Source organism: Grampus griseus (genome assembly GCF_964374135.1).
Source record: "Grampus griseus genome assembly, chromosome: 2".
NCBI classification, from domain to species: domain Eukaryota; kingdom Metazoa; phylum Chordata; class Mammalia; order Artiodactyla; family Delphinidae; genus Grampus; species Grampus griseus.
Window position 1 is genome coordinate 77,370,799 of NC_139018.1, and position 12,796 is coordinate 77,383,594.

The 12,796-nt window shown below is 39.1% G+C and overlaps 1 protein-coding gene across 4 annotated transcripts in view; it reads right to left on the reverse strand.

The window, feature by feature from the left end:
* RYR3 (ryanodine receptor 3) overlaps positions 1-12,796 on the reverse strand; it is a 551,722-nt gene that overhangs the window by 230,250 nt on the left and 308,676 nt on the right. For all 4 annotated transcript variants that reach the window (XM_082647182.1, XM_082647181.1, XM_082647183.1 and 1 more), the window contains exon 19: positions 8,761-8,953. In XM_082647182.1, the coding sequence (XP_082503308.1) occupies positions 8,761-8,953 (193 nt within the window). The remainder of the gene's footprint in view (positions 1-8,760; positions 8,954-12,796) is intronic.

Consider the following 12,796-nt stretch of genomic DNA (forward strand, 5'->3'; position numbering starts at 1 on the left):
TGCAAAAGTATATTTATCTCAGTAATAATTTCCACAGCATTGACCACAGCAAGCTGGAAATAGCTAAGCTACTGGTTACCTGAATTTTAGCCAAGCCTGGTGGATACCAACAGAAAAGAAACAGCAACCGCAAATACCAACCATCTTTGGTTCGTGTTGCTTTTATAGACGAGAACGGGCTGGTAAAAGAGTTACATGAGAAGATTAAGCAGATCTACAGGGAATTTAACCATAGCTATGAAATAGATTCTACTACAGTGACTAACGCATCAATTTTCTGCAAAACTAAAAGCAGCTCTCAAATGTCACTACACACTGTGGCTTCTGTGGAATGTTCTCCGTGTGGCCCGGGCCATCATACCGCTTGGCAGGGTGAGATTACCTTTTCATAAGAGCTTCCTGGTATTTAAGTAATTCAACCTTTTGGGTGGGCTGCAAGGTACACATGCCTCATCCCAAATTCTGTCCCAGAATGAATAGGGTTGTTACACTCAGGGCCTGTTACACTAATAATACACTCCACAAACAAACCACAGTGAGAAGGAAACTAAGGAGGCACATTCATAATAGTTAGAAAAGAGAGCACGTATTGACTTGTGGATTTTATTAGTAATTGCTCAGGCTGCTTTTGACGTCACTGTGGGTAAATCAAATTGAAAAAGATTTTGCTCTCCAATGACCGCTGGCAAGGACAGCCTCATCAGGTATCATTAACAACATAGTCTGTAATTATAAAAATAATTGTGGGGTCACAAATTCAAGACAAGGACCTCGGTAAAGACCGAGGAGGAAAATGGAGAGGAATCTAATTTAGAGTCCTCACAGAAGTTGAAAGTAAATATGAGAAACAATTCTCAATGTTTGTATGATGAGGGAAGAATCTCTTTCTAGATAGGAATAACCTTGTACCTTGCTGGGAGGGACACTATGAAACTAGGCAAGTACTCTACTATATTGGGTGAAAACAATAACTTCTTTTCAATTTTGTTATTAAACACATTTATTTTCAATAAGGTACTTGGATTAATATCTTGTTTTCTCTTTCTAGCTTTTCGTACAACTGAACTGAAGTAGCACAGAGAGGACGTGCTGGGTTTCAGCACCAAATCATACTTTACCAATTGACGTAAGAGTAAGTACTGGTATATTGATCTCATTTGCTCATAAGTGAAAATAAAAGAATTGGCTACTCCAACACAGGACCAGCACTGACCCTGAGCAAAGACTTCGTGTGACGGGCTGGATGTATTTCAGTAACATGTATTTCCCAAGTATGCAACCAACTGTGATTCCATCTCTCCTCAGACCATATCAGGTTCTGAGAACCAAAGACAGGAATATGACACAGGTGATATTTTCCTGATAGAAAGGAGGCTTAAGAGACATCAAGTCCCCTGATATAACTTTTCAGCTTACCCTCATTCAACTGCTACGAGCAAGAGGTTCTTATGTCTAAGCTGTTAACTTTTCAAGTCAACGCATCTGGATCCCTAGTTCTTAAATTCTCTCAGCAGTTGTGCCTTCTAAATGGGTTAAACGTCTCATCGTTCTTATCCTGGAACTCTGCTTCTTTTCTCCTGTGCACTGGAAGGATGCTGACCTAGACACAAGATACTAGAAACGTCTTCTACATATGAATACCTTTGAGCCCCCTATCTCTTCCCCTGCTAGCCACAATCTTTGCAAAGAGAAGATTTCAAAAAATCCCCAACAACAAAAATCATATCACACTCAAAATTTCCTATCTCTTTGACCTGAGGAGGAGCGAGTGGATGAGTTAATGATTAAAAGTCATGCAACGTCTGAGATCGGATATACTGTTTGCTAAACACAGAATATGCAGAGAAGTCCACTAGCCAGCAGACTGGCAAAGACCTCTTCTCTGGAGATTTGACTTCTAGCTAAGCACTTCTCTCAGATGAGATGCTTGGGAAGTAGGTGAGCTTTCTTCGAAAATTAGTGAAACCCAGTGAGTAGGATATGGTCAAAACAAAGAAAAAAGGGAAGGGCACTGATGCTGGGTGACCAAGGCCATTAACTACCCAGGAAAATGCAGTCCTGAGAACTAACTGCTCAGTGACTTTGCTTCTCCAGAGAAGGCACTGAGCCAACAGGTCCAAATGCTGTTATGTTGGATTTAGATTTCTGCTCATTCTCTTTACTTCCGGGGAATAGGGTGGGAAAGATGTACAATGGGGCTTCTGCTGGTTTTCCCCCTGATTGCCAGAGGGTCTTTGTTCCAATCAGTTTTCTTTGTGTTTACAGTGCCTCTGTCTTTCAATACCACTTCTTGTTTTCTACATGCTCCCTATGGATAGAAATAGGAATGATACATTCTATCACACTTCAAAAGGGAGAATTGGGGTGAAATTCTCATGGAAATATTCTCAGCACAGAGAAACACAGGTAAAAACGCTCAGCTCTTTCGAATATAGTTCCTAAGGCTGATGTTAGAGTCTCTGGCTTAACCTGTGATGGGCATATTTACAACCTTAGTAAGGTTTTACTATAGTGGTTCTCCATTTGTTACAAGAACCTCAAACAATGAAAATGCTTAATTTCAATATATTATATCCATCTACATGGGTATGTTTATAAATATGTCTATATATGTGTGTGTACATGTGTAGGGATGTGTATACTGTGTTGCTATGTATGTTTGCAAACATACATTACAGGCGTACCTTGGAGATATCGTGACTTTGGTTCCAGACACCACATAAAGCAAGTATCACAATAAACTGAGTCACATGAATATGTTGGTTTCCCAGTGCATATAAAAGCTATGTTTACACTATACCATCGTCTGTTAAGTGCACAATAGCATTCTGTCTAAAAAAAATGTACATACATTAATTAAAAAATAATGCTGTTAGAAAAATGGTGTCAATAGACTTGCTCAATGCAGGCTTGCCACAAAGCTACAATTTGTAAAAACTGCAATAAAGCAAAGCACAATAAAACGAGGTACACCTGTACTGTATACCAGCGGTCCCCAACTTTTTTGGCACCAGGGACTGGTTACGTGGAAGGCAATTTTTCCATGGACAGGGGTTGGGGAGGGATGGTTCAGGTGGTAACATGAGCAGTGGGGAGCAGAAGATGAAGCTTTGCTGCCCACCGCTCACCTCCTGCTGTGTGGCCCGGTTCCTAACAGGGGGTTGGGAACCCCTGCTGTATAGTATGTATGTTTACATATCTGTGTCAAATTCCAAAAGTTGAATATCATATCCAAAGGATAATTCTTTATTCCTAAATAGTCTATTTAACTGAGACAGAATGAAAGTTGTATCCTTTTTTTGAAAATATATGTATATGCCTTGATTTATCCATCTTCCGGAGGTACTGAGACCTATCACAGTGGTATCACTCTGGAAGTCCCATCAGTTGGATACTAGAAGCTCTCAGATGGATTTTTTGTGGTCCCAGCTTTAAGTGTCTGCTCTCCACAACTCTCCTCTTTTCATGGCCCTTTCCAATGGAAACCAGCATGATTCTAACTGTACTGACTCTAGTCTCCCACTCAATCACTTACGATCTCCTTAACAAGCAGGTATCAAGAATGGCTAAGAAAGTTTTGCGACAAAAGAGTTATAATGAGGTCTTGCCTTACAAATGTTAAAATGTACTGTCAGACTAAAATAATTAATACAGCATCCAACTGGTACAGGAAAGGGGCAACAAATACATGGAGGCTAAACAATACACTACTTAATAAACAAGGGATCACTGAAGAAGTCAAAGAGGAAATCAAAAAATACCTAGAAAAAAATGACAATGAAAACACGACGACCCAAAACATATGGGATGCAGCAAAAGCAGTTCTAAGAGGGAAGTTTATAGCAATACAATTCTACCTCAAGAAACAAGAAAAATCTCAAATAAACAACCTAACCTTATACCTAAAGCAATTTGAGAAAGAAGAACAATAAAACCCCAAAGTTAGCAGAAGGAAAGAAATCATAAAGATCAGATCAGAAATAAATGAAAAAGAAATGAAGGAAACAATAGCAAAGATCAATAAAACTAAAAGCTAGTCCTTTGAGAAGATAAACAAAATTGATAAACCATTAGCCAGACTCATCAAGAAAAAAAGGAAGAAGACTCAAATCATTAGAATTAGAAATGAAAAAGGAGAAGTAATAACTGACACTGCAGAAATACAAAGGATCACGAGAGATTACTACAAGCAACTCTATGCCAATAAAATGGTCAACCTGGAAGAAATGGACAAATTCTTAGAAATGCACAACCTGCCGAGACTGAACCAGGAAGAAATAGAAAATATAAACAGCCCAATCACAAGCACTGACATTGAGACAGTGATTAAAAATCTTCCAAAAATCAAAAGCCCAGGACCATATGGCTTCACAGGTGAATTCTATCAAACATTTAGAGAAGAGCTAACACCTATCCTTCTCAAACTCTTCCAAAATATAGCAGAGGGAGGAACACTCCCAAACTCATTCTACGAGGCCACCATCACCCTGATACCAAAACCAGACAAAAGTGTCACAAAGAAAGAAAACTACAGGACAGTATCACTGATGAACACAGATGCAAAAATCCTCAACAAAATACTAGCAAACAGAATGCAACAGCACATTAAAAGGATCATACACCATGATCAAGTGGAGTTTATTCCAGGAATGCAAGGATTCTTCAATATACGCAAATCAATCAATGTGATACACAATATTAACAAATTGAAGGATAAAAACCATATGATCATCTCAATAGATGCAGAAAAAGCTTTCAACAAAATTCAACGCCCATTTATGATAAAAACCCTCCAGAAAGTAGGCATAGAGGGAACTTACCTCAACATAATAAAGGCCATATATGACAAACCCACAGCCAACATCATTCTCAATGGTGAAAAACTGAAAGCGTTTCCACTAAGATCAGGAACAAGACAGGGTTGCCCACTCTCACCACTATTATTCAACATAGTTTTGGAGGTTTTAGCCACAGCAATAAGAGAAGAAAAAAAAATAAAAGGAATCCAAATTGGAAAAGAAGAAGTAAAGCTGTCACTATTTGCAGATGACATGATACTATACATAGAGAATCCTAAAGACACTACCAGAAAACTACTAGAGCTAATCAATGAATTTGGTAAAATATCAGGATACAAATTAATGCACAGCAATCTCTTGCATTCCTATACACCAATGATGAAAAATCTGAAAGAGAAATTAAGGAAACACTCCCATTTACCACTGTGAGACAAAGAATAAAATACTTAGGAATAAACCTACCAAAGGAGACAAAAGACCTGTACGCACAACACTATAAGACACTGATGAAAGAAATTAAAGATGATACAAACAGATGGAGAGATATATCATGTTCTTGGATTGGAAGAATCAACATTGTGAAAATGACTATACTACCCAAAGCAATCTACAGATTCAATGCAATCCCCATCAAAGGACTAGAACAAAAAATTTCACAATTTGTATGGAAACACTAAAGACCCCGAATAGCCAAAGCAATCTTGAAAAAGACAAACAGAGCTGGAGGTATCAGGTTCCCAGATTCAGACTATACTGCAATGCTACAGTAATCAAGACAGTATGGTACTGGCACAAAAACAGAAATATAGAAAAATGGAACAGGATAGAAAGCCCAGAGATAAACCCATGCACGTATGGTCGCCTTATTTTTAATAAAGGAGGCAAGAATATACAATGGAGAAAAGACAGCCTCTTCAATAAGTGGTGCTGGGAAGACTGGACAGCTACATGTAAAAGAATGAAATTAGAACACTCCCTAACACCATACACAAAAATAAATTCAAAATGGATTAAAGACCTAAATGTAAGGCCAGACACTATAAAACCCTTAGAGGAAAACATAGGCAGAACACTCTATGACATAAATCACAGCAATATCCTTTTTGACCCACCTCCTAGATAAATGGAAATAAAAACAAACAAATGGGACCTAATGAAACTTAAAAGCTTTTGCACAGCAAAGGAAACCATAAACAAGACGAAAAGACAACCCTCAGAATGGGAGCAAATATATGCAAATGAAGCAGCTGACAAAGGATTAATCTCCAAAACTTACAAGCAGCTCATGCAGCTCAATATCAAAAAAACAAACAACCCAATCCAAAAATGGGCAGAAGACCTAAACAGACATTTCTCCAAAGAAGATATACAGATAGCAGACAAACAAATGAAAGGATGCTCAGCGTCACTAATCATTAGAGAAATGCAAATCAAAACTACAATGAGGCACCACCTCACACCAGTTAGAATGGCCATCATCAAAAAATCTACAAACAATAAATGCTGGAGAGGGAGTGGAGAAAAGGGAACCCTCTTGCCCTGTTGGTAGGAATGTAAATTGATACAGCCACTATGGAGAGCAGTATGGAAGTTCCTTCAAAAACTAAAAATAGAACTACTATATGACCCAGCAATCCCACTACTGGGCATATACCCTGAGAAAACCATAATTCAAAAAGCGTCATGTACCACAATGTTCATTGCAGTTCTATTTACAATAGCCAGGACGTGGAAGCAACCTAAGTGTCCATCGACAGATGAATGGATAAAGAAGATGTGGCACAAATATACAATGGAATATTACTCAGCCATAAAAAAGAAATTGAGTTATTTGTAGTGAGGTGGATGGACCTAGAGTCTCTCATACAGATCGAAGTAAGTCAGAAAGAGAAAAACAAATACTGTATGCTAACACATATATATGGAATCTAAAAAAAAAAAAAAGCGTTATGAAGAACCTAGGGGCAGGACAGGAATAATGACGCAGATGTAGAGAATGGACTTGAGGACATGGGAAGGGGGAAGGGTAAGCTGGGACGAAGTGACAGAGCAGCATGGACTAATATATATTCCCACATATAAAACAGATAGCTAGTGGGAAGCAGCCGCATAGCATAGGGAGATTAGCTCAGTGCTATGTGACCACCTAGAGGGGTGGGATAGGGAGGGTGGGAGGGAGACGCAAGAGGGAAGAGATATGGGGATATATGTATACATATAGCTGATTCATTTTGTTATAAAGTAGAAACTAACTCACCATTGTAAAACAACTATACTCCAATAAAGATGTTTAAAGAAAAAAAAAGGAAAGGGGTAGAACAATGAACACAACAGTTGTCAACAGTATGAAGAAAAACAAAATGCATAGTACAAGCCCAATTTAATTTAAAATTATTGAGATGTATAAATAAAAAGGTAATATGGTTATCTCTGGGTGGTACAATTATGGGCTCTTGGTTTTTTTGTTTTTTTTTTTGACTTGCATTATTTTTGTAAAAGGGGAAAAAAAAGAAAAAAACTAAGTTTAAAAAGGTGAATCACTAACTGGGAAAAATATTTGAAAGCAATAATAGTTTAATAATCTTAATATATGAAATATTGCCCCCCAAATTAATACCAGAAAGGCAGAGAACACAGAATTTTAAAAAAATCTTGGGTTGAAATAACATGTAAGAACAATCAGCATAAAAACTGTTTAACCACATCAGTTATCAAACAAATAGGAAGTTAAAACTAAGACACAATTTTATCAAATTGGCACAGATTAAAAATAACCCATAACAGTAAAAGTTAATGGGGAACCAATCAGTTGGGTATTCCCATATGTTACTTTAAATGATACTACAGGCCGAAATTCTTTATCTGAAATTTTTGGAGCTGTGTTTCAGACTTCAGAATGCTTTAGATTTTAAAGAAGACAGAAAATAAGACGTAGTATATATTAAACAGAACCTCCAGCTAGGTGAGAGGCTGTACCCCATAATCAAACACATACATTTTTGCTGTTAAGCACGTAAACATTCACAAGAAATTGAATACACGAAGGACCGAAAACAGCCTCATTTCTGTTGATGCCAGTTTTTTACACAAAATAAGTTCGGGTCGGAGTTTGTGGTGAAATGAGTTAAGAAAAAAATGTATGGTTTTCAGAGTTTTTTAGGTTTCAGAATTGTTCATAATGAATTCTGAACTGTTCGTACAATCTTCCTGAAAACCTCTTTGGCCACACAATTGTAAATTTAGACTTTAAAAAGATTATACCTTTTGACCTCCTTCTGGGAGGAACTAAACAGAAGTGCAGACAAAAGAATTATCCTCAAGGATGTTCGCGATAATTTCATTTATAACAATAAAAAAGAAATCAGCAGGGAAGACTAACATAAAGTAATGGTTATATTGTGGGACAGCCAAATGAAAGGATATTATTGGCCAAAAAAGTCATTTTGAGAAGGATACTTAATAACTCAGGAAAAGGCTCTGTACTTACTGCTGAATGAAAAAAAATCAAGACAAAACTTCATTTTCAGTGTGATGTCAATTAAAAAATACATATATCTGTAATATAAAAGACTTGAAGAAAATACACCAAACTACTAATAGAGATTAGAACTAAACATTGGGATTATGGGTGATATTTACTGTCTTATCTATATGTTTCAAATTTTTTTGTAATGAGCATGAAATACTTTTTACAATTATTAAGGTAATTTTCTACATAGGATTTATCTTATTCATCTTACTATTTATCGGAGGACATAACATAAACACTGGCAGGAGGTGCGTGTCCCACAAATATATACACGTGACTCTGAATCGCTCCTCCCCTTTCACCATCGCTTTCTTCGGGGAGTTTGGCTTATGGTGCTGAAGCCCTGAAGGAGATTACCACACTCGCCAGCTCATAAGAGTGGTGGGAGCTGGGGGAACAGCTACTCTCCGTGAAATCACAGCCATAACTTACTTGACACCTGCTGAAAAGCTCACCACAGGGAAGAAGAGCCCATCTGTGTTGAAGTTCTCAAACATCCCCTGCACAGGCTGCCCGTTGATGCGGAAAGAGATGCTGGGTGCTCCGAGGTCCAGGCAACAGCTCACCACGTCGTCCGACTTCAGGAGGTGCTGGTTGATGGAGGCCACGGCTCTGGGTATGCGGCCTGGTGAGCAAAGAACAGGAAGAAGGTGTGTGGGACTCTGGGGAGATGCTCACAGGTGAGGTGAGCAATGAGAAATGGTTTCCTAAGCTTTGTGAACAGGCAGCCCAAGACGAGATGAGTCCCAGAGGAAAGACTCAAGCCGCCAGGAATGAGAACAAACAAGAATTCAACCCGTTCAACGTGTGCTCAGATTCTGGCCTGGTGTCTGAAGTAACGGGCAAACCGCTTTGCTGGGTGTGGCTCCTAGAGTGTGTTATGTGTGTGTGTTTATTCACAGATGCCCCAAGATCTTGCTCTCTTCTATTTCCTCTAAAAGACATGGCCACCTCGGCACCGGATGCAGGAGCCATCCGAGTGGGTAAGAGCAAAGCCATCCAGCCACAAAACGGTGCAGCACAGTTTGCTTGCTTGTTTTAAAGAATTTATTACTTCATTGAGGCAGGGAAACACATTGTCAGTTACACGCTGTATTGGTTGATTTTTGTTGTTGTTGCCTATCTTTCGTAAGATGATTTGTCATTTCCTGACCTAACTTAAAGTAGTGAGAGAATCATCTCTTAGGTTTTCTATGTCACACCATCTCATTCTGGAAGTTCTTGAAGTAAATTATCGTAACCGCCTCTCTCATCCCCCTACCAAGTTCTCAGTTCTACTGGAAAGGGAGCAACAAAGCGGCAAAAGTTAGGTATTAAATAGGGTTTCAAGCAAAACATTTACAAAGGTATATCTTGTTTCTTGATCATGGAAGCAATACCCATTCATTATAAATGTTAATTGTGTATACAGAAAAGTATAAACAAGGAAAAAAATGTTACAATACATTTTTTTGACTTTTTCACATATATTTAAATATTCACCCAAACTGGGATATGGTAGATTTTGTAACTTGTTTTTTCTACTTATCACATTGCAAATATTTGATTGTATAATGGAATATTCATTAGAAACTAGATTTTTAATAGCTTCATAATACGCCAGGAAAAGGCAATTTTTAAAAAATCCCCTTATGATGACTATGTGAGTTCATAAATTTTGTACATATATCTATGCTATGTAATATTCCTAATCTTAGTTTAGAACTCTTTTTCAGTGGTTACTGCTATTCTAGTAATAGATTCCAAACTAAGTGGTGGATTTTAAAATAGTGAAACTACTACATTCTCCTTAATAAAAAAATTTAGGTACCCCTTTGTGGTTGTTTTGGTTGACTGACAAAATCATATTGTATTCCCTCCCACCCTTCCACAAACAGTAATGAGGCTCTACCCTGTGCCAGATACTGTACTTGGGGCTGGGGATCAAAGACTGAGGATCCAGTTCCCACTCCTAAGAAATCCATAGTCTTGTGGAAAATAAACATTCAAATAAAGAACTACAATTCAGTATAACTATTGGAATGAAGGTGTACATGACGAGATGCCTTTAGAGGTAGAACAAGGTGCAAGGTCAGCCTGGGAGTATGGAACAAGTTAAAACTTGAAGAATGAAAGGTTCACCAGATAAATGAGAAAGAAACGAGCATTCCAGACAGCAGGAACAGCTTATGCAAGAGGAGTGTATGAGTGTATGACATTTGCAGAATGGCTAGGGTTTGGTGAGGCTGGAACGTGGGGCTTTGTGGGGGCCTGATGAGGGGTGATAGGGGAATAAAGGATGTAGAACTTGGACCACCGGCACGGCCACAGGGCAACAGCACCTAATATATTCAATGCATATTGGCAGATTAGCCTGGGATGGCCTCAGACTCTGTTTTTACGACTTTATACCTTGTTTCATCACTGAGGATGAAGAACAACTTCCTCATTGTAGGACCTACAGTCAACACTATTTAAAACAAAACAAATCTAAGCAAACTTGATGAGTGTGTAGGTTTGATACCTTTCCAATGTCTCCATTTGACAAGACTGAGTCCTCTCAGCTCCTTTTATGGGGTTTAGATATCCCAGGGTCCCAGAATCTTTCCTTCCTTATCATATTCAAGTCTGTAATTGGTATTAAAATTCAGCAAACTTTGCCATAATTGTCTCATTCTTAAGACTTCTTGTTTTCCCAGTAAAAACCAATCTTTCCTGCTTCAACTATTTCTTTTTCAATTAGTGTAACTTCTGGAAAATATCCCTGGAGTCATTTGCACCAATCCTGAGAGATTTCCATGAATTTGGGAAAACCAGGAAATTATCGAAATGCTGGGTTGGACAACTACCTTTAAAAGTATCGAGATCCTTACTGGATAAAAATACAAATGAGGAGGACCGTTAGCTTTCTGAGATCCACATCAACTAGGACAAGACTGACAGGGTTGAATTGTGACTCCAGGGCCCTCTCGTCCCACCCTCTCACAATTCACTGTTGGTTTTTGTGCCAGTCTGAGCCTTAGCCAGTAAAGATGAAGCGCACCCTTCATGGGGGATGCTCTTCACACAGCACTGCTTTGATGCCACCTGAGACCGAGTTCTGAGCTTTACTTAGCCTTCAATACGCCAGAGCACCAAGAGCCTTACTGAGGAAGGATGGCTGGGAGTATCTCTCCTGTCCAGTCTGCTCTCTCATTTGAAAACCACCACCAGAACGAGAAGTTATGTCCTTGTGGTGAAGGACACTGTCTTTTAGCTCCCGTATTCTAAGAGACTGGTGCCTAGTAGAAGTTGCTGCTGGAACATTTGCTAAGAGCATCCACAGGCAAATCAAAATCATAGTCTGAGCCTTTTTTTTTTTTTTTGCAGGACGCAGGCCTCTCACTGTTGTGGCCTCTCCCGTTCTGCAGCACAGGCTGTGGACGCATAGGCTCAGCGGCCATGGCTCACGGGCCCAGCCGCTCCACGGCACGCGGGATCTTCCCGGACCCGGGGCACGAACCCGTGTCCCCTGCATCGGCAGGCGGACTCTCAACCACTGCGCCACCAGGGAAGCCCTATTGTGAGTTTTGAATGAACTATTCCATAGAGAGTAACTGGAAGAGCCTGACACATTGCAAACCACAATAAATGCTATTACTATTGCTTTTATAACTCCAGACTTGTTAATTACTAAGCTAACAGTAGATAAGCTTACCCGAACATTGTAGGGATAGTATGTCCTTTATAATATTAGGTAAAAATAACAATATGGAGAATCATAGCATTGAGGGCTGAGTCTAGGAAAGTGATTTGAAAATTGAGTTACTGAAACCAATAAATCCCTTTATTGAAAGACTGTGCTCAAAAACTGTCACTTTCAAATACATTTACGATGTATTTGACGCTTTTAGCACAACCAATAGAAATGTGATGTTGTAGAAAGGAAAAGTAAATATGTCACAGTTTTTCTAAATCGCCTCAACTGCTTTTCCAGATATTAGGAACTCTGAGTAATCATCGGACCACCTACTGAGACAGTCTGGGAAGTCTTGTGGCCTCTGCTACTAGTTTCTTCTGCTAGTCTGAAGAAACTTCCCCTGACTTAAGAGGTTCAGGACCACCTGAAGGTGCCAGGAAGCTTGGAAAGGCTGTTCCAAGCCTAGCATTTTTAAGATAAAGGGAAAAGCCACTTTATCATATGCCGTACATCTTCTAATGAACCCAAGGGTGTAATACTGAGGGATTTCATCTCTCCTGATGAGTAATGTAGACAATTGGAAACACTGTCGCTCAGCATTTCCATCGCCCCACGCACCGCAGAGTTTGGCATTATAACGTAAACACAAATATTCAGGCAATTGGAAAGCGAGAAGATCCAAATACATAAAAATGCTGGTGTTCTACAGCTACTCCTTGACCCCTCTCCACACAGCGCTAGGGTTGGAAAAGTCCAAGTCACAGTAGGGTGTGTTTTGATAGATGAACCGATACCCTGGAGCTCATCTTA